The sequence below is a fragment of the Triturus cristatus genome, chromosome 12 (genome assembly GCF_964204655.1).
Source record: "Triturus cristatus chromosome 12, aTriCri1.1, whole genome shotgun sequence".
Classification (NCBI taxonomy): domain Eukaryota; kingdom Metazoa; phylum Chordata; class Amphibia; order Caudata; family Salamandridae; genus Triturus; species Triturus cristatus.
In genome coordinates, this window is record NC_140595.1 from 110,348,802 (window position 1) to 110,373,954 (window position 25,153).

The 25,153-nt window shown below is 44.3% G+C and overlaps 1 protein-coding gene across 11 annotated transcripts in view; it reads left to right on the forward strand.

The window, feature by feature from the left end:
- Positions 1-25,153, forward strand: part of TPM3 (tropomyosin 3) — an 88,690-nt gene that overhangs the window by 20,448 nt on the left and 43,089 nt on the right. For 6 of the 11 annotated variants that reach the window (XM_085638342.1, XM_085638341.1, XM_085638345.1 and 3 more), the window contains exons 1-3: positions 8,505-8,774; positions 22,137-22,270; positions 24,450-24,567. In XM_085638342.1, coding sequence (XP_085494468.1) covers positions 8,643-8,774; positions 22,137-22,270; positions 24,450-24,567 — 384 coding nt within the window. In that variant the 5' untranslated portion in view covers positions 8,505-8,642. Of the gene's footprint in view, positions 1-8,504; positions 8,775-22,136; positions 22,271-24,449; positions 24,568-25,153 lie in introns of those variants that run through there. The other 5 variants (XM_085638350.1, XM_085638351.1, XM_085638349.1 and 2 more) reach the window with 1 other exon arrangement.

The window sequence follows — 25,153 nt, forward strand, 5'->3', positions numbered from 1 at the left end:
ACATCTCCATTTGCGATTCTCAAATAGCGATTTTTAAAGAATCGCTATTTGAGATTTGCAAAACGGGATGTATTTAAAAAATCGCAAAACTTTTGCGATTTCTTAAAATTCCTTAATTGCGATTAGCAAATTGCGAAATCGCAATTAAGGAATACCTTCCCATTCATTTCTATGGGCCAGGAGACCCATAGGAATGAATGGGAAGTAATTCTCAAATAGCGATTCGCAATTTGCTAATCGCAATTTGAGAATAATTTCAAAGGTGCAAGGGTGTCATGATGACACCCTGATGCACCCCTGAAATGAGCATGTGTGTGCATATGGCGCACATACATGCCCTAAGGGCATGTATGTGCGCCACGTGGCACTTTGTAAAATTCCAAAAAGTGCATTTTTAACAGAAATCGCAAATTACCACCAACTCGAAGTTGGAGGTAATTTGCGATTTCTTAAGGATAATTCGCAATGCTTTGGTGCGTGTTACATATCATTTAAGAAATCGCAATTTGCGATTTCTTAAATGTTTACGCAAAATTAAGAAATCGCTAAATTAGCGATTCCTTAAATTTGCGATGAGAATTTGCCTCATACATCCCGTTTTGCGAATTTTTAATCGCAAACGCTGTTTTTTGCGAATCGCAGCGTTTGCGATTAAAAATTCGGTTGATACATATGCCCCTATGTGAATTGCAGAGAATAACACGTTGTCAGTGAAGTGCAGGAGCCAGGATTGGAGACCAGGTACCCGGTCCAAACGTTGGCAGCTCAGCCACTAGGCCACATCTTTTCCTAAGTTTTCCAGGATTACTCCTTGAATGCTGTGACTGTGCTATCTGGACTTTCCTTTAATAATGCAGGAAGAACAGGGATAAAGCAACACAAGACACCAGCTACCATCTTCAGATGCCCCATATATGGAATTAAATGCTCACCTTGTCGGGTGCCTTCATTTCTACCACCAAATACTGCTTCCATAGTGCGCTTAGAAGAACACACGCTGAAAGACAACCATTTCTTCATCCTGTGTCCATGGTTCAGGTGAGCGCCTTCAACCAGGCCTTCTCTAGGGCATCTTTCTGTGATCGTCCCACCGACTGTTGTGGTGGAGCTGCACAGACCTTCCTCTGAGCAATCCACCAGCTGAAATACCTACACTATAGAGATGTCGTGGCAGAGGTAATTCTGCCAGTGGATTCTTAGCTTGTAGAGAATCCGCCATCAGAAGATGTATTACTTCTGCTGCCTATTGGTTAGTTTTACACTACACAAATACCACATCTCTGTGCACTTCATTCACAACTGCAGGATTTTCCATTACTACTGAAATCTAAATCAGAGTGGTTGTTTTTCTGCCGCGCCCCTAGTTTGCACACGGGAAGTGCCTAACTTCAGCAACCTGGGTGTCACAGTTTGCTGCAGTTACTCATTGGGCCGCAAGCGCGAATGCCCATTGTGAATCGACCCCGCAGAGTCTACCAAGCCCATAGGTAAGTTAAGGAGTCAGCAGTGACAGCTCACTCCCTTGTAGGTAAGAGAAAAGTTAGCCTGCCTGTGGTTCTCCCTTTTGGGACCACAAGACAGGGCCGTCTGGCCAAATGCAGGGATGGAGGACTGCTGTCCATTGCAGCCTGTATCACTGCATTTACAGCCAATCAAAGAGCACCGCAAATTGTGATCTGCCGAATTTATCATTCACATATTATAAATAAATAAATGTGTAGATTTACATAGCACGGCTTATCATCCGTGAGGGTTTCCAGGCGCTGTCCATGGGTACGGGGAGATTGGCTGATTTGCCCAAAATCACAGGATATTGAGCCTATGATGAGACTCAAACCCGGATCTCCAGCTTTCGAATAGGCAGCTCTGGCCGCTGCGCCACATCCTCTCTCCTTCATATAATCATTAGGCAGGTCATTTTGCGACCAACCACCCACATGAATGTTACAATTTGTGATGTGATCCATTGGTACATAGGTCACATCGCAGATTGCATTCCCACTAGGGAAAGCAAGCTTTATTTACAATTATGTAATCCCTGTACAATTGGCAGTCTCTTATAACCGGCGCTTGCAATGCATCTAGTCGCCAATTAGAAAGAAATGATGCCAGAACTCGACTATTATAAGTTAGTTCGATCGAACTCTGATGTCACAATGCCTAATGTCAGAGCCAGCAGCTGAGCTGAGATGGCAGGTCCAAGTCACGGAGCATAACTGAAGCAACTGTTTAAAGCAACGAAAACAGAATGTTGCTTTTCTTTCATCTGCTCTATTTTGATAGCTGATAATGACAAGCAGACAGGATCGGTTTATTTGTATGCACTCCTTGGATAGGATTAATTTGTATTGGTCTGGTTCTAATATCTGTTTGCAACAAATATCTGAAAGATTGTTTATGTGTTTTACGTGGTTTGTGGGAAAGGTAATGATGTGAACAAGTATTATGTTGGATAAAGTACCCACTGACGTACATGATAAGGATACTGCAAGTCACCTCGGAGTTCCATAACCTTTAAAGGGACTCTTCGGCCTCGTTCCTCTATAAGGTTATGGAACTAGTCGTGACTTTCAATATCCTTATAATGTATGGCAGGGGATACTTTATCCTTTATGTCGCTAACGCTGCAATTCTTACCATTCACCCAGGACATCATCTGAAATCAGCTCTCCAAAAGATTTGGTCGGTCTCTGTAAAGGGTGAATGTATAGTACACAGTTTGGGTCCTCTTCTGGGGGAGGGGAGACTTTACCATGATACATGGGCACCACCTGGGCTGGACTGGCCGTAGTGGGCATCTGGCCTTTTCCCGGTGGGCTGGAAGAGTGGGGGAGCGGGGGGGGGGGCCGGTATTGCAGCAGTGCTGCAATATTGGGCCCCTGTAACAAAAACAGCAGCAGTGCTCCTCACTAGCACCCCGCAGCAGGCCGGTCCAAAAGAATTACCAGGGCTGGCTTTTGTTCTCAGTTCGGCCCTGGGCACCACAGGGCAATAAAGCAGAGATGCTGACTGGCTTACAAGGCGAATGTCCAGGACTGACAACAAGATGCCTTTTAATGCTGCACCTTTAGTCGGAGGCTCATGCACACGCCCTCTTTCCAGCGTGGCACAGCAGGCCTCCCTCTTTCTACAGTCAGGCATGAGTCACATATGCTATTCTGTATCTCACCACAAAACCACTTCCCCTCTCGAAACACACCACGTAGCAAGCACACTGCTGCCGAATTGGTCCTTAAAAACCAGGGGAAGGAGCTCCTCCAGTGAACGTGATCTTGGGGAACCTGCTTTGACGCTTACCGTGACAGGTCACGTCTCCCCAGTCAGGGGCGTAGCTATCGATAGTGCAGCAAGTGGAGTGACACCAGAACCCAGATGTGTGGTGAGCCTTCTGGGACAGAATTAAGGTTGCATTGAATTAAGGTTGTATTGCACTGCTGGACTGTGGCAAGGGAGGCTCATTTCCCTTGTTTGCGTGAGGGCCCTTTGCACCCTTGCCACACCACTGCCATCAATTAGATTAATCAGACGGCTCCATGTCACTGGGACACAACTTTGCCAGTTGTGGACCATCTATTTACAAATCCTTATGTTCAGGTGTTTTTGTTCAATTTGATTCATTAAACTGAAAAAAAGACTACATTTACCACAATGCAATGACTTGATAAATTCAAGCCAAGCACTGGAAACAATTTGTCTATGGGACAGAGTCTACTGTTTGTGGGGTGTGCAGATTTCACAATAGCCCACAAGCGTGTTTAGTCATATTTGATTCGAACTGACTGATACACAAGTACCTCACTTACAATGGACATGTAATGTCCTGGATAAATGGTAAAAATGACTATGGCATTGGATATATATAGATAAAGCCACCAGCCCTACTTCCCAACGGCAGCGATCTCAAGCCCCCATCCGTGTGTGAGAAGCCCATACAGTCAAGTTTGTTCCTCTGACCTCTGGATTGGGCAATCATGATATTATTACAGGACTATAAATCTCAGGGTGCAAAGCAAAAACATGGCCAAGATGAGCTACTTACAAATAGAACTGAGAACAGCGCTCTGAAGCGAATAACGGGCCTGATGTATTATTCCCATTTACAAACCAAGGATTCGCAATTTGCACCACACAGACTGGTTTGAGAAAGGGAATGCACTAATAGGTCATATCAGAAATGATACATTTGCTGGGGTTGCAAAAAGGCTTACCAAATGCATATTAATTAAGTAGGTAACAATTTGCTATGGTCTGTGATTGCGTGTAAATGCAGGGATGCGGGCTGCAAAGGACAGCAGACCCCCATCTCTGCTCCGCATTCCCAAACTGGACTTTTTTTGAAAGCAGCCCTTGTTCATTAAAGGGGCCGGTGCTGCCTTACTGCTTTAAAAATACAAAGTTTCCCTTTGAGGCCACTCTCAGTATAGCCAAAGGGGAAGGTGAGCAACGAAGAGGTGTTGACATCTGATCAAAAGTACGAGAACACAGTTGTGGTCACAAACCATTGATACCTCTCTGAGCACAGAGGTTGTGGAATGGTGATTTCACGCCCCTTCCCGGAAAGCTCTATAATGATTTGGTGAAAACGTCAAAGTCCAGAGACAGTAATGGCTCTGAAGTCGCAAATACAAATTAACAAAGAAAGACATTCTCCCCACTAATGCCAAGTAATTTAGAAAACAGATCATAAAAGTTGAGAATTGATCCAAGGTGCTCCGAATTATCAAATGCTGCACTGTTACCATTGAGAAACCAAGCACCCCTAGCTCAGCACCACTGCATCTAATATTGGCAACTTATTCTACCACAAGATTACACACATTAACAAAGGAATCAACTTAGAACACAACCCAGCCTATTGCTGGAAATTTCAAAAAGAAGCATTACGAAGTGATCCTCTTTCAAAAACACCTGACACCCGATACATAGTTTGGTTTATTACTTAGAACAAATACTCTTTTTGAATGCAGAGAACCCAATCCCAGTATTCTAATAAAACACTGCACTGAAGGCATCGTCCTAATAAACCTGAAAACAATTAACTCAGCCCATGAAGATAGAATTGTTCTACCTGCACTTACATTTGGTGAAATAACCTAGAAGTAGGCGAGCTAACAACTTAATAGGGACAGCCGAGCCTGGACTGAGCCAAGGGTCTGGCTCGGGTCTTAGAGCTGGTTCACGAGCCGAACCCTGAAAATGTTTGCTATGTAAACCATATAAGATACATCACGTAAAATATGATACGCCTTTATTGTGAACCATTAGTGAACTAAGAGGCAAGACATTTGTCATGTTAACACTGTACATGGCCCTGATTATTATAGACCACAATTACAGTCTACTAAATTAAACACAATAGGTTTTGAACAACTGCTATTCAGAACTCACATATTTAAAAGTACTTTATTATGCAATAATGAAGCAAAAGGAGTTTTGTTGAAATAAACTATTTGCCTAAGATCATACAATTTAAGTGGTCAGCTGTGATTTATCTTGGTTTTCTGGTGTAGCTTTGTATAAATCAGCCACTTAATATGTATCTAATTGTATTTTTTTTATGTAAACAATTTGTTTTGCCCTCTTTGTGCATTTTCTGCAGTTTTTATATTGCGCATAATTGACCTGAGGATATTGGAGCACTTTACCTGGGCACTGATTACATTACACAAAGTCACATTCATTTGTTAAAGGCATGGGGAGATTACGTGATTTGCCCAGAATCACAGGATGCTGAGCCAACGCCGAAACCCAAACGTGGTTCCCTAGTTCCAAAGTCAGCAACACTGGCTGTAATGCCACATCCTGTGTAGAGGTGGGGTGTCAAGCAGAAGCCACTTGAAAGCTTGATTCGTTATTGGCTCGAGGTTCCAACAGGACCTCGAGCTGAGCTTGAGCCAGGCTCCAGGCTTGAGCTTTCAGCGGCTCGCCCATCTCTACAATCACCCCATTACTCAAGAAAATGAACCTATAGCTGGTTTAGATTTTAGAATTTAATGTCTGTGTCCAAAATCACCTTTCTCACCAAAGTAACAATAATCACTGTGAAAGTGCTCTTGATGCAACGCCAATTGCACATGTCCAACAATTGCCTTTTGAAGACCTTACAATCAGAATTCTGGCCCAAATGCCGAATGGAAACTGTGACTCTCCAAATTTTGAGTGACATTCTTCACGTAGTGTACAATGTTGACATTTGCCATTTGGTTCTACTGGATATGTCAGCAGCATTTGACATCATTGACAAGAAAACACTGCCCTCCGTGTCTTCCAATTCAGTAGCAATTAAGGGACAGGTTCTAAACTGGCTTACTTCTTTCCTCTATTGCGATCCCAGTTCAACAAGTTATCGTAATCATGGTAAACGATTGTTCATGCCTATTGTTCTGTCGTGGCTATCACCATTGAAAACTATTTCTGTTCTTGTAAAATGTTCCTAGATGCAGCTAAAGCCACATTATATAAATAGATTGATACATTTGTAAAAAAATAAATTGTTCTCCACAACTCTTGGCCTCAAAAGATCTTCCATCTGTACACCTGAAAGAACCTGGCAACTCACAAAAAACGGATTTCCCTAATTCAACTAAGAAATCAAAAGCAAAGGGTACAAATTAGCTATTCTTCCCACAGAGGGCTATTTCTTTAACTTCCTAACAAAATTGGCTAAACACAGTTCTGTTTACCTTACTGCTCATGTGTGATGCTTAGCTTAATGTTCTAATAATGTTACTCTCAAACTCTATCCTAAATCTGTCTTGTTGAATACCCCTCTTGTGCTCTTGCCTATGTCCTGCTGATTCAGTTCTGGTTTCTTGTTCATCACATTACAATGGACTAACTTACCATGACACCTTTCTATGTTTATCACGCCCTGATCTTCTCGCTCTGTATGACTTTGTGACATATTAAATGCTCACTCCGAGCTCTCTATTAAATTTCGATTGCATGCCTTAACTGACCTGCATCTGAAAATGCTCACATTAGTGCATTTAGCCAATACATTGATGCCCTTCTCTAGCCCACCTTGCCATTGTTAATGTTTAATTCTAAATATGTTTTATAATGAGGATTTTTCATAGGTTGGAGAGAAACCACTTTCTATGAATACCTATACTTATTTACATATGACGTGGATAGGTGTTAATCTATGCTTAAGTAGTAGTTATACAATTCTCCGTTATGTTATATTTCTAGCTTCATGTACATCTTTGTTGACATGTTGAGCCCTACTCTGAAAATATTTACTCTGTATGTTCATGTTACAATTCCAAGTGTTGCAGTCAATGCTTCTTTTACGTCCTACGGCACTCTGAAACCCGTGGGGTACAGTCCATGCTGTAGAACAATTAGATAAAAAAATATATACCTTGCGTTCACTTGGAGTGCAATAATAATGATGGCACTGGAACACCAGTTTTAAATGAGACTACATTGACAGGCTACTTTCCAGAAACCATTGACTACTTCAGGACCTCCAAAAAAGGCCTCACATGTGAAACAGGGATTAATTTGGGGATCACAGCGTGGGACAGGGAATGAGGTCTGTTAAATGTGCTCAAATGCAAAATATGCATGAATGTTGTGAAGAGCAGGATCACTAAAAGTTTCGTCACCAAACTTCGCCCCCTCTACATCACAGTTAGATTTTGTATAGACAACATAATATTTTAAACAATCTGCACAGAATTCATGGGGATGACCTAAACCCTATTGATGGTGTTTGGGTGATGATACAAAAAGTTACTAGGGTTGCCATTTGACCTGCATTTTACCGGCATTTCTGCTATTTTAAGCTATGGGCAGTGCAATCTCTATAAAAATCTGCCAAACTATGGTTTACCCTTTTAACAGATAAAACTGCAACTAGAAGCAGAAATTACTACGTGGGTATTTGAGAAATTTCAATTTAGAAACAAAATGAATGTAATTTCCTCATTAAGCTGCACAGCAGTAAAGTTTTAAGCGGGCAAAGTTAAATTAAGCTATATATTGTAAAATAATGAGCCTCCTGCCTTAATCGGAAGTGTTGGCTTGTATGCAAGAAATGGCAGGACTAATAAGTTTCACGCACAATAGAGCATAATTTCTCGAAAGGATAAAGGGTGAAGTATATCAAATGGACAATTCTACTTCAAACCCGGAGTGTCACTTTTTCACAATGTGCCCTGAGAGCTGCGAACCTCAAAGCAAACTGCACAAGGTATTTGGCCAGTAGAGGGCGCGTGCTTTTGTAGTCCTCCTTTTCGGTCTATTTTCAAAGGCAACGTCTGACAAGGAGACACCATTTTGAGACTATTGATTGGTAGAACGCGTGGGCCGTATTCAACACGAGGCTTGAAACGCATACTGGAATGTACGTACTCGCAGAAGAAAGACTTCTTAGCCTAGGTTTGCCCAGCTCAATAGACATTACGACTAAAGTGAGTCTAGTTGACAACGGAGGACGTTGTAGTCTTTCCTTCTGGCGTGTTAGGGCGTTGTTGGGTCTGACCTCACTTCCGGTCGTAACAGGGCGGTGCAGGCCGGAAGCAGGGAGCGGGAGAGCGAGAGGGAAGCGGTGCTCTAGAGAGAGAGAGAGAGAGAGAGAGGGTGAGGCCGAGGCCGGGCGGAGAAAAAGCGGGACAGAGCTCGAGGACTTGGCCATGGCGGGAGTAACCAGTATCGAGGCGGTAAAGCGCAAAATCCAAGTGCTGCAGCAGCAAGCCGATGAGGCAGAGGAGAGGGCCGAACGACTGCAGCGGGAGACCGAGGAGGAGCGACGGGCCCGCGAACAGGTGAGACCCGGGGGATTGAACATGGCACTGCAAGGGAAGCGGGGAAGTCGAGTAGGAGTTGTCAAAGCGCTGCCAGGTAAAAGTCGGTGGGAATGACAAGGGCGACCCGAGAGGGAGCACAATATGAACTGATTTGGGGGCTGATGGAGGTTGGAGCTGCGGGTACAGGGCAAGAGAGACAGGGGTGTGGCTGCATGCAGATGGAACTAGGGAACGGTGACGAGATTTACAAATCTTGGGGGCCAGGATTGCATGCGAGAGTCAGTGGATTAATTTAACTGCGTGAATGAAGGGAATCGAAAAGATCGAAGGCGGGCTGTCACGGTACAGGCAGGCGACAGATGTGGAGTGGCCGTGTCACATTCGAGAGGGAACGCAGGCATTAGGTGGGGTGTGCCCGACTAACCGGAAATTAGTTGAACCCAGCGGACCGGACCGTGGGAAAAGAGATTTTAAAATCCTGAAGAACTGCATATGATGATAGATGCAACCACGAAGAGGTGCGATTTTATCTGTGCAGTATTAATTTGTCATGGTTAAGGAGAGGGAGGGGTCATGCTTTCACAGGGCCTTTGGAAAGAGGTGACCTGTGAGGATCTGGCATCTAGGTGGGGAAGCAGAGTAGATATGTTAAGACCCGGCAGTGCTAGGGCGCGGCCAGGCTGGTGAGACACGAGTCTCTGCCCTTCCTGTCTAAGCTTCCGCTACCTCCCGCGTTACTGCAGAGGTCTGAGCTCGACCAGAGCGTAAAGGGAGGAAGGAGCATGGTTATACATCGTAACCTCCGTGGGTGGCATCATAACTGCACATGGAGCCACGTTAAGGGTGGCGATGGGTTGCAGCATACCAGCCGGATTCGTGGAAGGTGGTGTCCGGTACATTTGGATGGGTTTTACGGTTACCATTCATTGCTGCAAGCACCATGTAAACGGCCTTTGCCGCACTCCAGGCTGCAGCAGCATTATTGGGATTACGTGCCACAGGCGTTTGTCATGTGGAAAACTATGCTGGTTAACCGGCGCAGCAGCCTCCCTAATGGAGGCAGTCACCAGCAGACGATGTTAGTAACCACTGCGCAGCAGAGTGGCATGTCTGTCAGTGTTGGATGTATGGGTTGTTGCAGTCTAGTACAACAGTAAGCAGCCGATGTGTATTATACTGGTGTAAGGCAGGAAGGGGTGTGGCAGTGGAAGAAGGCTGCACAAAGCGTGGGGTGGTCTGAAGACTGGTGCATTGGGTGTAATAGCTGGTACTTCGTGTGAAGTGACTGTTTCCTTGTACGACAGCCAGCCAAACGACTGACCTACAGCATACTTGGATAGAGATCCGGTGTATAGCCGAAGAAGCAGCTAAGGAGAGGGCTTTTACCCCTCGCAGTAGGGTACCAGACTCAACAGGTGCTTAGGGTGTGTGATTCATTGTGCGTTCCTTCGAATCTGCTGGGATTTATTTGAACGTTTATTAAAGAGCTTGTTGGTGGTGGCAATTAAGGGACAGCATTGGAATCTGTTAGAACAGCTGGAGAGTAAAGTTGTATTTTATGAATGGATAACAGGATGGACGATCATATTTCCACTGAGGGTCGAGTCAGTGACCCGTGGACGTCTGTTATAAGCGTATATTGTTTGTTTCATCGTATTTTGGGTGGAGCCATAACGGAAACACCTTTGATTTCGAACCCTGTGGTCAAAGATCAGCCAGATAACATTTAAAAGAAAAGGAACTGAAACTTTCCTCAAACGTTTGACGTGAGACATGTCTCAGCATCTATTAGGGTATTGCTGGTGTCGCTGTAAGGAGCCTCATTAAACTTTCTGAACTTCCAGCATGTGCAGATGTTGCCAGCCACTGCCCCGTTTTTTAAAATATTGATTCACTGGTCTATATTGCAAAGGTCGTGCTCTGAAAAAATTAAGTATGTCTTGATAATCGTCAGAGGATTCAATGGTTTGAAGGAGTAACGATTCGTGGCCACTGAAAGGAACGTTGAGTCCAGCCCCCGGCCACATAAACTGCAGTTATAAGCAAAAGTAAGGCTTCTTTCTACCTGGACATGCCAATTTGATTGTAGTTTAGCCGGAAGCCTTTTCTATGGACAAGTAGGTAACTAGATAGACTTCGGGTTAACTAGAGACTAGTCTGACCCCTGTGAGCCACAGTGTTGTTAAACATGTACTAAAATACACGCCTTGAAGCTAGGACGTGGTGTGTATTACATTGTTTATTGCAGCACCTTCTGTGTCCCATTCGCTCATAAAGATGACCTGCCTGGTCATTACCGACATGTAAAGAAAGCCCTTTTGGCTGGTTATCAATAGTGGCACAGAAAGGTGAGTTATGTCTCGCCAAATGTTACATATAAGCAGGGGGTGTCTTGCGAGTCATGCCGATGTAACCAGTTTTAGAGGAAACGCACATAACATGGTGGGGGCAGAATTAATGAAAGAATGCACTTGTATTATAGTGGGAACGTTTGGGAAAAGGTGCGCATCTTTATTAAAGTCGCTGGGTTGTGGAACCGGAGCTTTTATATATTTGATCAGACTTAAGCGCAGAGAGCAAGACAGTGGACTGAAAATGGAGAGGGTGCAAGAGAAAGGAACACGGCGTCAGAGAAAGTGTGGGCGGAAAAAGAAGCTGCAAGGGTGATCTTACACTTCCGTCGCTAAGATGTTGGACGAGAGAGGAACGAATTAGAATGAAGATTGCACATATTTGGTATTCGACAGCGCCCTAGAAAAACAATGCCTCGCCCCATTTTCTTTCGTTCTTATTAACCACGGAGAAGGCGAGCATATGGAGATAACTGGCTCCATGCCCCTCCGACAGAGTTGAATGAAGCCAGGCCAGGGCTGCTGTCATGGTATTCATGGGTACAAGATAAATTACCGTAGTACCCCTGGCAGAAGCTTAAAAAGAAATTGTGGGCGCGCTTCTGAGTCAGTGAGTGTTTTAGTGGCTAGTAAGCTACTATATTCCTTCCTGTACGGTCAATCTATCTGCTTCGAGACGTGCACATAATAACCCTTTCTCCCCATCAGTCCTTTGTCGACTTATTACAGCTAATCTGCTTTTAATTGAGTTTTACGAGGCTTATGCAGCACGATTAAAAAGAAATGAATACCAGCGTTCCCTTCCAACCCACATGCCGCCTGCCCCGGCCGCTCGACTCCGCTTACTCTACTAGGACACTGTTGCTTGTTTTCTACGAGACAAAGTAGCGGGGCGTTGTGTCGTATAAGAGCCTTCCACTTAGTCGCTGAGAGCTACATAGTACAGAGGGAGGACAGCCCGGGGTTTATCTGTGGCCTCTGGACCAGCATCCGGTGGGTGGTGACCCATAGCAGTGGCGTAGCTGGCCGCATCAGCTGTGTAAATGCGGCAATGCATGTCTAATTGAATCAATAAGGTAAACGGAGTAGGTTTGAGCTTTTGAAGAGCTCTTTATAAATTTGCACAAGGCTTAGGGGCCCCAGTGCACTAATTGAGGGGGCCTTGATATAACAAAGGAGCACTTGCCGCCCCCCCCCCCTTCTGTCTTCCTGACGTCATGAAGTAAGACCGTAGATACGTTCAGATCAAATAAACCGTGGGGCCAATCTTTGAATAGCCTCGTGTGGGGCCGGGCAGACATCACGTTAGGATGCGTAGTTTTCATTCCCTATGATTTCCTGTGTTCATGCAACCGCCATTAATCTATTTCGTATGGTGAATTGTTAATGTATTGAAATTGGACGTGGTCAGAACATGGATATATTATAGATTGACTGGTAGTAACATCGTTTCAGGTGTTTTTTCCATCTTCAGTGTTGTCTTGGGGTTTCTATGTTATGTCGGATGCATGAGTGACAGTGGTGGATGCCACTGAGGGATACATATATTGTTTTTGGCTAGCCTATCGAAGGGCCATGATTATCATTAATGTATAGATTAAGAATATAAAGGTTGTTGAAGTCTGGTTGATGGTGAAGGATCCTTTCAGTTGAGTCTGGACAGTTCGTTTTATGCTGCAGTCGGCTGCTCCATGACCTACTGGGTCCTTGCTCCATGGGGTCGCTGTTAGTTGTTGGCACGGTAAAATCTTCGGGCATTTCCTGAAGTGTATCTGTACTCTTGTGGGTGGTTTCAGAGCCCTGATGGGGCTCCGTAATCCAGAGTATTAGCTCCATGTCTTGTCGTTTGTACTATTAGCAGATGATTTGAGTTGGCTGATTGAAAATTCCTAGTTGTAATGTTCAGTAAGGTTTGCTTTTTCATATGTGCTAGGCCACTGATTCAGCAAACCTTATTGTGCTCGTTGGTTTGTCTTCTCCTGTGATGTGTTGTACAAGTCTTATGATGTCATTTTTTCTCTCAATGCGAAGGAAAGCATTGTCGCCTAGTTCTGCACATGTATTTATCCTTTGCGAATTTTTTGGGGGGGCACATTTTTATAAATTGCAATACAATAGTGTGAACACAGATCATGTCACACAAGTTGGTCCATTTTGATGCAGAAGTAGCTTTTTGTCGAATGATGTTAGTTGGAGGTACTTCTGAACTGCTGTCAAACTTTAAAGCAAAATTAAAGTTGGTATCATCAGATTGGTTCGTGGGAAAGAAGTGCAAACGCATCAAACAGAATATAGTTTGCACGATGAGCAGCCTCAACAGAATTTAGACAACGCTCCAACCTTCCCACTAAAACTTACTTTTGGAGTTCTTAATGTTGGTGAATTCAATAAAATATTTAACAATTTGTGTTTGTTCGACTATAGTTTCCGTATTTTTGTGTATTCTGTGATTCAAATCATCAAGATTGCTTGGACCGAAGTCCCCGGATTCTAATGATTCAGTGGGGGTCCCTGGATTCTAGTAATGAATAAGGGGGTCCACAGAAGTCAAAAAGTCAAGAACCACTTGCTTAGAGCGTTACAAGACCTCCCATCCCATTCAACCCCCGCTCTAATGAATACCTTGGTGAGTATAATCATACCATCCATCCCACTCACAATTTGGTTGAGGGAACACAATCTTTTAGTAGAGAGTCTGTGTTAAGTGTTTCACAACCACAAACTCGTGTCAGCTCAAAGTACCAACAGGCCAAATGAGTATTATGTGCAATATAAATATCCAGTACCATGGCATATTCACTACTAATCCTTTTGGGTTCCGGAGTAGTGTGGTACTCACCGGAAAAGCGCTTTGACGCCTTGCATGAGCTAGTAAGCGCTATATAAATGCAATTGCAATACAATATAGAATTACAGTGAGAAAACTATGTTTTTCACCTTGGGGATGTAAGCGACATCAAGTAGATAACTAGTGCACAAACTGAGTTGTATATGGCATTACTTGAAACGGAGGTGAAAAAATATCTGTTATTCACATGGGGTGTTAAATCCTGTCCTCCACTTTGGGTTTTAAGACTGTCGGGGGTCTTGCTTTGACATGACTGAGAGTGATACTTAGGTGGGTGAGATTTTTTTTATATGTGTGTGTGTGTATATATGTATATATATATAATATATATATATATATATATATATATAATATTTTTCCCTGTTGTCTTTAACTTCCATTTCAGTAATTGACTTTAGGCATGGTATATTTGAAATTGCCTCACAGTTGCTTGTTGGCCCAGGCCCGGTCAGGGATTTCAGTTATTTCCTGCGTCAATTGTTTGGGGAATAACTTGTTGAGACTGCATGTTGATGGCAATTGTAGTCCTAAGAAAATGACTTATTCTACAAAACAGGGCAGGTTTTTCTTGTGTGGCTTATGGACGTTACTGTCTTTGCTGATTAATATTTTATTTGAACTCCTTTGTTCAAGATCCAAAGACGCAATTCATCTGTTTTGCTGTAAAGCCAACTAGTGGACTGTGCAGTGAAGAAAATACCTGATTTGCTTTTCGTGAATAATGCATGCATTAGATACTTAAATGTGAAAAAGTGTGATGATTGAATGTGCTTTTCGGGGATTGAGTACCTTTTGCAATCCAGTGGAAGCACTACCTAGGAGGCATAAGATACAGCCAATAACATGAAGGTGAGAGTTGATAAACTTCTCAAGGATGATCTGAGATGTGATTAACAATGCCTCAAACCAGTGGCCCTAAGGAAATCGGTGTAGACCAGCGGTTTACAGGGGCCTGGTCTAAAGTCCATTCATCGCGTTTTTAACACAAAGGGTTGACTTTGCCATAGCAAAAAGGGGCATAGTGTTATGTAAGAATAAGAATCAAGGGGTTGTCCAAATAAAAAAAGTCCCAAGTTGAAAAAGTGAAGGTTAGAAGGAAGGCCGCTGCTCACTTATGCCTATAAGCTAACAAATAAAAACGAATTTCAAATTTAGATCTGAGCGGAAATAAATCCTAGATTTAGAAGGAAAAAAATGGTGTTTCGGCACTATTAACATAGATTTAATCTTCCACAAACCTTGCGCACAACCAAGAATGTCTTTATGTATACACAAATCTAGGACATCTGCTTTAAGTCTTGGGAGCAGTGTGAGGTTCCACGGTGTTGAGCCCTGGCCCTGTTTGCAATCTTCCAAGAATGTATTTAGTCGTCCCATGGGAAGTTCACAAGTTCTGGGTAGGAGTGTACCTTGTAATAGTGTATGCATTAAGCCTAGTCTTTAAGAGGTAGCTAACCAAGCTAAATCTTGGGGTATGGTTTCAGTCTGAAGGCAGTGTTTCTTCATACATGATGTTTTTGAGTGATGTATCTTCCACCAAAAGCGCCAAGAAGTAGAGCAGCTCTGAGGTTACTAGTGGCAAAAACCTCAAGATCCGGTCACTGTTGTATTTTCGCGTAGTATAAAACTAGGGAGGTTTTTTGTTGGTGGGTGTTTTTTTTTGGGGGGGGGTGAAGTTGGGTGTGACAAGATTCCTTTAGAATTTTAGGAACATGTCTCATATGCTATGGGGCTTTCATCCAATTCTCTTCATCCAGTGGTCCGTTCACTTTTCTCCCGCCCACTGCATCATAGAACATAGGACTGTAGGCACGGCCATTGGCTAAGCAAAGCCCGTTGACAAACACATCTACACATATAGTAGTACCCTTAAGTGCCAGTGACTGCTATGATGTGTACTTTTTCAGGCAAAAAATCCTCCTCTCCCCACCTCCACTAATAAAGATGCGCACAAGCCATGCCAAGTAGACAAAGTGAAAGGTTGGCAGCAAATTATTAGACCTTTTGGCCTTGCCAGTGCTTGTGTATACTTATCTTGGCTCTAATGTGAGCAAGCATTGAATTTCAGTTTCCTCTTATTTGAAGCATTGCGAGCCGAGAGATTGACACCAAGCTCTGTACATAGTTAGTGTTTGCCCGGCTTATTGCTGGACATATTGTTCCTTATTCCCACGGGCCCGGTATATTTGCAGCTCCTCTTTCCTGAACATCTGGTTATTCTTGAATTTCCTCTTCACTTGCCATTGGGTGAATTTCCCTTGCATGTGGGATTCCACAAATTTCAGTGAGGGGTCACGAAGTCTGCTGCCCCTCCCTCAGTTGAACTGCCCGGGAGTGAGTCCCTATGAACACGCAGAAGCTGTTCCTGGGCAGTGAGAGGCGAATTCCAGAGCCCCTTCTCCGCAGTCGCCCCCTGGTGTAACGTTGACGGAATGTGCTGGGGGCGTGCGCGCACCCGCGCCGTCCCAACCCGCAGACCGGAAGGGCTCGTTTGTGGTCACACTCCAAGCCCTGGAAACGCCTGGCCTCAGACAAGCTGCTGCTCAGGTTCCGTCTGTCCTCGGTGGAGATGAGCCCGCTGTAGGCAAAGAATAACGCAATATTCTGCTATGATGACTTGAGGTGGTAGTAGCGAAATGAGTCTTTCAGTGCCCACCACAGGCACGTCACTGAAGGCTGTGGGTGGTACTATGTGTAGTGTTTTACGAATCTCACCTACCTTGGAGAGGCGTGGCCTATCCGGGGGTTGCTACACCCCCCCCTCTGAATATCCTTGACTTGTGCCCTGGCCGCTCCCTGGTGGGCCTCGAGACGTTCCTTTGGTGTCTGGATTGTCTTCATTGCTTCTGCGTGGTGACCCTCGACCCTGTACTGCGGTATCTGGGGCTGGTCTTGGCTTAACCACCCGCAGCTTCTAGGGCTCCCCATAGACCCCGCAGCGAGGTGTGTGGTGCCTTTGCCACACCTTCCGTGATAGTTAATCCTGGGGCTTCTCTTTCAGCTCTCCTCGGTGGACCACCCTGACCCCCCCCCCCCCCCCCCCTTCCCAATTGGTGTGGTAGTATTAACGATAGGATCAATTCCTCCCACAATTCTGCTTTACCAAAGCTACACACTTCAAGCAGCGAGTGGTGCCATCGCCAAACCTGGCTTAACACGCCACAAGTCTGTCCCCTCCTACAACTCATACGCACATCCGTCAATTAATCACAACCATCCTAAAGCGCGTCATATCTTGCAAAGGTTGGGAAAGCGCTATATGGACGAAAAGGTAATGGAGCAAAAATCTTGCGTAGGCTGAAACTAATTTTACTTTAACGTTAACCTATACAACGATAAACAAAACAGACATTTAACAATACTCGAACTATAGAAGGCTAAAAAGAACCACACACGGACAATCGATAACATCTCAGAACTTGTCGAAAAGGGCACTAGGAGTAAAAGTGCTACAGTGTGTTACAAACGGCAGAAGGCGCTACACGCATCCTGAAAATCTAACCATAGCGCAAGGCTGTCTTACACAAGCCTTCTGTGTTTACCTGCAGTGAGGCATGTATGTTTGTTTGGTCCTATACTTAAGGGAGGTCTGACATGCCCAGGATAAACACAGAGAAAAATCGGCGTACTCTCTCCTCCACACAGTGCTGCTGTTCACTCTGTCCCGATTGTTCTACTGTGATCGGTGGCCAAAATTCTGGAGCAGCGCTGTACTTCCTGCAGCGAGTATAGCGTTCAGAACTTTCCAGCGGATACTGGCTCCCGGCATGGATGTGTAACTGAAGTGGCCGGCATGCTGTTTCTGGCTCGGGAAGCACGGAGGATTCCACCCACGCTGCACGTCCTAAAACAAACAGGCCTGTGTCTTACTGGGGGAGGGAGGGCAGGCAGGCACCCTCCCCGGCCCTTGGTGTAAGAGGGAAAGACTGCCCCTTGCCTCATGTAGGGCCGAAGAACTAGAAGGCATCAAAGAGACGTCTGTGGTGCGAGGGCCGCGGATTTAGGTGCAACTAATTGAAATGTGAAAGTGCCATTCCAGTAACCGCGCCAGGAGAAACTGTTGGCAGACTAGATAAGAGCTTTTAGGTGAAGTTTTGCAAGCGGGCACGCCTCACCCTTCCAGTTTGCCCGCGGCATTCCCTCGTGATTACATCATTGTACCACAGCAGTCCAAACTTGGAGGCGGTTGCCATGGGGATGGTTACACCATGCCACCGACTGTCGCCTGTCCTGTGGCATTCGTTGTCATGGGCACAGTGGGTTGTTGAAGGAATTTTGGCGCCAAGGCAGCCATTGTGCTCAAGATGTTCTGCACAAGGAGTATTGGCGTTAACGTGACCACCCGGGCCGAACTGCAAACCAGAATCCGCCCAGGAAAAACTGTTGCTACCAGTCCACGAGCGTGCGGGCATTAAGCGGTGGCAGGCGCCCTGCTCTGAAGACCGCCTCACAGTTTGCAGCCTCCCGGGAGCTGCCAGCCAGTATGGCAGTATTGCTAGGCCTGGTCCAAAGTGGATGAAACTTGTAACACGTCGCTGTTATTTATGTAGGATCCCAGAGGGGTCGTACTCCCAACAGACATGTTGCGGCCCGGTAGATACCATTGTTGGAGCCCCATTACTTCCTGTGGTCGTTTCCTTAAGGATGCCCAGAGGAAGTTGCCACCCTGGAGCCATTTCCTGAGGGCAGAGGTCTTCAAACTGGGGGCGGCCCCCCTGGGTGGGGTGGGCTTAAGTGGTATCTGAGTGGGCGCCAGTCTTTGGCCAAGAGAAGCTTCGTGTTTTGTGTTAAAAGCATGAGCGGCAGTAGGCCACCTTGTAACGGGCCGTCACTAACCACTTTTGTCATTTATTTCCTGACTGGGAGTATGTGTCAAAATGGGTAACAGAGCATAACTGCAATGTTTATATATGTTCAGACATATTTGAACATTGCCAGTTTACCAGAATAACCGCTAAAACATTGGGGGGGGGGGGGGCAGCAGCATTAAGAAGTTTGAAGACCACTGCCTTGGAGACACTAGAGGAAGAGCCGACGCTTGTTGTTTCCTTGGGGTCACCTGTGGATTCTCTCGAGCAGCGCATGCTCTCTTACAACCCAGCAGCGGTTGCCCCGTTGCCTTGCTGGCCCACAGTTACAAGTTAGTCTAGAGACGCACGTGCTTCTGGGTTGTCAATGATAAACTGAGTGACAGGAGAGTGTTGGGTGCACTCTCACACCCCTTGCGCCTTTGTTAACATTAACGTTCTGCGTTTTGTAATAGGCAGCGTTCTGGGACGGCGCTACAAGTATGTGGCAAAGTCGCTGCAGTGGTGTCACAACCCACAGCTCTGCCAGAGCGACAGGAGGAGTTCTGCCAACTGATCAAGTCAATGTTTTATAAAGTACCTCAAGGTTAGCTATGGAAAAGGAGTTTTACCGACGTAATGTGTCCCTATTAGCAAATATTGGTAGTTTTCTTTTCAATGAAGCATTGAATTTCACCCCTTGGGCATCTCGGAAGAATCGCTTTTGTTTTACCATTGAAAGCCCGCGCTGAACAAGCATTGGCACACCTGCAATGTCTTTAATGTAGTTTTTTATTTTGCGAACATACAATAAACACTAACGCAAAGTAAACTATGCCATCATCTAACAGTGACGTATACGTATTTGCCCCCAAAAAGGAAGTACTAAAAAAATGCAGAAATTAAAAACCTGATCTAAAACCATTAATCGAGCCACCGTCACTGGTCCTAAAGTCGATACTTTTAGGCGGATGCGAACAAGGAAGTCACTCGAGTGAATACTGTCAAGGGCTGAGGAAGCTAGGGTTTATGATGTAGTGAGCGGAAGTATAATGTGAATGAACTCCGCAGGTCAATGAATGAAGATGCCAGGCTGAAATGTATCCGTGTAGTGTGTATGTATATAATATTATATTGTGATTTTTGAAAAACGGGAGGATTGTGGGATAGCCGCACCTAAATGCACCCGCCTTTAAGAGACTTTGGAGCAGTCGTGGGCTGGGCGAAGTTCATTCCTTTGCACTAATTGCCTCCATCCTGCATATATTCATGTGCAGGCCTGTCTGAGAGTTTCCTAACTCCGGGTGGCGTCACAGTTTGTTTTTCTCAGCAGAGATAACATTCTTTTGTCTGTTGCAGCTTAATCTGTGGAATTTAGCTTTTGCCCGTGAAGTGTCCAGTCACAGCATTCTGATACAGAAGAGAGGGAAAAGGGTCCCTGTAAAACTGATTAGCAAGCAGACCCCTGGTTTAGATTAAGAACATAGTAATAGCTTTACCAGCTTTTGTAGTTGTCGTCTGCTTCAACAGTAATGGCAGCCGAGGACAAATCCATGCATGGTACATGATGGAATACCAGCCGGCAAGCTAAAAGAGTTTATTCTTAACAGGTACATTTAGGTTGTGTGTATCCATCCCCCTGCTCTGCATCGCTAGTCAACGTTGCCCGTCACGATTGACTTTCATGTGGTTGTATTTTTGTTTTTCAAATTAAGAACCATTGATTACCTCTAATGCAGTATTCACCGCAGTCAGCCAAACCTAGCTCGTAAAACAAACCATGTGTACTAACACAGCGGTGAGACGATAAATAGACATTCTACAGCAGCAAACCACCCCCAGGCCATAGGCAAAACAAAATACTAATGACATCATACCAGATAGTCAAACTGACAATGCATGATAGTTTAAAACCATAAAACTCAACCATAAATGTACACGGGGAGCTGAAGTTGACTGACTGCAGAAATCACTCCATCCTCCATGAAACCGCACGAGAGAAGAGTAGGTCTCATGACAACGTATTCAGAATACGACAGCAATTCAGCTGAGGAAGAACCCGTGCAGTACACCTGTGTGCCTTGCTGCTGTCTCCTCTTTGTCTAAGGAGGAGTGGTGTGCGGCTGAAAATGTTGCACTTCCCAAGGTATTCAATTTGAAGTATTTTGGGTCAGTTTGATTTCTCCTACCTACTGTGTGTGTTATTTTCATCGTACAGACACCCAGCTCTCCGAATGCCAGCAATAATTCAGACTATAGAACACTTTCCGTTGGTTACATGTGGCATACATTCACAACTAGTCGGTTTTTGTCAGTGGTTTATATCTCTTACTTATACGTTTTTTTTGTTGTTAGTAATTTTGTAGCAGGCTCTGGAGATTCATCTGGCGGTTTCTTACCTGTTAATACTGTTTATGTACTTGTTGTCTATGGAGATGATTGCCTCCCTCGGGCTATTTGTGTTGTAAATCATGTTGGCATACTTGCAATGCTTATTTTCTCTGGTGACTTAGGCATCCTGTTGAGTATTTGCCTGCACACTGCCAGTCTACAGTTTTCCTAAGTTTACTTCATGCATTACATGTATGAATATACAAAAGTTAAAAAGCATTGGCATTGTTTTAAAGGAATGTTGTATGGTAATGCGAAGCATTACAAGTAGACAGCATAGGGATGGATATGTTTGCATGGACCCAAAGAACTGCCGAAGAATATTGGTGTACGTGAAAAAGCCAGATGAAATTTGCACTCTGTAGCCAGGTCTAACAATTCATGTAGGTCAACGACTGCCCTCCTCTAAGGTTTGCTGCTGCCAATTATCTAGTTATCTAAAGCACTTTTAAAGCATTACAATGTCATGGCTGTGCCCCTGAAAGTACACACCAATGCAGGTAGATAAATGAAATGATCACCGCTGTTTGAAGGGCAATCACTTTCTGTGGCAGCACACCGCTTCTGCCCAATCAAAACATGTACTCCTGGCTCCCAACATGTGGGTGGAGCCAAAGCCTCTCTAAGTGATGCTCACATAATTGTCTGGCAACAGCTGTGCTGTCAAACCCGATCATAAAAGGAACAGATTGCAGTTTTTTTGGTCTTATTCTTTTGAAACCATTGCATGTAGGAGCATACAAGATGTGTTATAGCCCATGAGTTTAAAATCTTAAAGTTCGGACCTTGGGCAGCAGGACCCATTAGACCAGGTCATACATGTTTTTTTCACAAATTGAGAAGATTTTAACACCGCATATGTTCAAGCTGGTGGTGTTTGCTTTTAGGGGTTCAGTCATGAATTTTCTCTACTTCCAGTCTGTTTGGGCGTCGCATGTACTTTGATATAGAAAAATCCATCCCTCTTTTGTTATTTCATTGAATTGTAACTTCTCCTTCACAGGCTGAGGCAGAGGTGGCTTCCTTGAACCGTCGCATCCAGTTGGTGGAGGAGGAATTGGATCGAGCTCAGGAACGCCTAGCGACTGCTCTTCAGAAGCTCGAGGAAGCAGAGAAAGTTGCTGACGAGAGTGAAAGGTATGCATGCATTTTTTTTTTTTTCCCCAGGTGCAATCGGTGACCGAGGCTTCCTTTGGGATGGTTCGCTAATTGAAATGTGAGTTGTGTTCTCTGTCGCTACGGTAATGTTTTTTTGGTGTATAAAAAATACAAAATTTCTCAAACCATGTAGCTTGGACAAGGGCAACCCGATTAAACACATTAAAAATATATATATATATAAATGTATATTTGTCCCGAAGTGTGTGAGCAGCTATAAAGCTTTATTCAAAGTGCATGCTTCCTTTTTTTCCAGCTCTCCCTAGATGCATGATTCTTTGTATAGAACTCTTTGCAGACTCATCTAATTGTAGATAATTTGAAAAGCAGTGGTTATGGGTTACGAAATTGCTAAAAGGTGTTGGTTGGAAACCTGTGAAATTAGTTCAGTAGAAAGAATTGACCTTATCTTGAATTTGTGAGGAGAGTGAATCTTGTTTTTAGTTCAAAAACTAGAACCATATATCCTTCTTCCTACATCATGCATTTGAGCAAGTTAAGTGAGTATTTGTTGCTCAGGTCTTTCATTCTTCTTCCAAATTTAAATCGCAGCAAACGTTTATACGGGTGGTTCTCTAACCATCACTTACCTATAGCACCCAACAAGGGTGATCACATCACAGCTGCATTCCTGTGCTTGTTCTGTCATTAGCTGTTGTCCAGGGTACCAAGAAAGTGTTTCCAAAACGAAGTTGAAGGGGTGGGAGTTTCTTTGGCACTAGGTTTCCCATCTGTTCTGAACTGTTGGAAATCTTAACCTGCAAGCGTCGGTGTCCAGCGTTGCAGCCTTCAAAAATGTTGTGGGCTACCATGGTAGGTTAAGTGACTATCCCAGTAATCCAAAGACCAGTATAACGTTTGAACTGGTACATTTTACAATACGTCCGTTAGAATAGCCCTCAATCCACCACTTCCCTGCATTCATCCTTGTTATGGACATCATGAAATCTAGAAGGAAGGGACCTTTAATCCAGGTTTCGCTTCCCAAATCTTTATTCAGAAGAGATGTTCATCCATAAAATTAACATAAATTTGATAAAACATTTCATACAGTTAAAATAATATTCAAAGAGCATAGGTATGATCCAGCTTTCGTTAACAGTCCACTATTACGTAATTCAGATTTTGTCTTAATTCACGCAATAATCCAATGAGAAATTTTTGATTTCGGGTTTTCAAAATGGTTTATACTATTTCCATTAACCAGTGTGTTTAGATTTTCTTGTCCTGCAGCTTTAGTACAGCTCATAAATTGCAATACAGTAGAAACCAGGCCATTTTTTGTTTTGTTATGAGATGAAACCACATGCAGAAACAAAGCACTGCTGTGACAAACTTTTCAACCACTAAAATACCTTAGTCTAGTTTTGATGATGCGTGAGGTTTAGGTATAGGTGAAGGTGGTGAATGAAGCTTGGGCGCATCCAGTGCATTTTCATATGGAAGCACGGTCCCTTCCCAGGCGTTGGCCTCCTGACACCTCGGGGATTGATGTCTGTCCTGTTTTCATCTCTAGCGTTTTTATGAGTTCCCCCATGAATTGGGGCTTTTTGTCCTGCGCTCCCTTTGTGCAGTTTATTACTTTCAAGACCAACCAACACTTTTGTTGTCTGAAATCTGGCACAGCAACCCAGGGTGCGCCACAGATTAGTATTCAGGCCGTATCCCTTGGGGTTCTCTGGTGGTTAGCTGCAGTCTTCTCACTTCTTTACATCTTAAAGACTGCTCGTGAGGCGGTAAGCAGAAGTGCATGGCTGTGTGTGATTGGCAGTAGTTTGACCCACCTACAAATGATTTGTATTGTAGGCTGTGCTGATGGAGTGATCTGGAGCACTTTTGATAGATCAGACCGTGGAAGCTCTACTCTGTTCGGATTTTAGGGCGAAGTGTAATCCCACTGCATTTGATCAATTAGCTATTGCAACTTCATTCCTTCACTTGGTGGATGACTTGCAAGAGTGGGCAGTTCTTGGGATTCTACGCTGTATTTTTCTATTCTGCAGGTTGCGGTTTGTCGTCTGCTGTGATTCAGTATCTGGGAATTGGTTTGGTTTAGTTTATGGGGCTCAAAAACCTACCAAATGACTCCGTCATGCCGTGATTTTTTTTCTCTTTTCAAAGTAACCTCTCTGTTCACTTGTGTTCCTTTCCCACACAGAGGGATGAAAGTCATTGAGAATCGCGCTCTGAAGGATGAAGAGAAGATGGAACTGCAGGAGATCCAATTAAAGGAAGCTAAGCACATTGCTGAAGAGGCAGACCGGAAGTACGAGGAAGTGAGTCACTGAGGCCAGGAAAGGCTTCCTTTCATGACCTTGATAACCGTCAGTCGTGCTCTCCAGACTTGTCAGTGTGTGACTTACCTTGTTGCCTGTGTCTGCTTTACACTCATAAAGTTGTGTTCAGGAGTTATGACTGTTCTGTCTGGTTATGTGCAGTCTGATGCTGCACTCCACAGATGTTTTTATTTACCATTTGTAAAGTGCCTGGTTACACCCAACGGTGTGTCCCCGCGCTAGGATTAAGCTCCCTGAAAGAGAGCGCGCGAAGGAGAACTATACCTAGGCTAAAGAGAGCAAGAGCACTGAAAAAGGTACCTAGATGTACCCTATGTTAAGGGTAAAACAGTCCAGTTTTTGTCCCTTGCGAAAGGACCTTACAATAGGTTAATCTCTCATATCCCGCTTCTGGGGAATACACTGAGCAGCTACCTGGAATTAAAGTGCAGTTGATTATTCTCCTTGAAACTGTTACTTTGTTTGTGCACATTGTATTTGGTGCCTGGCTTTTCCAGTTCCATGTTTTTTAATCTCTATGCATTTATTCTAATTTATATTTCTAACCTTTTGGCATGTAAACACT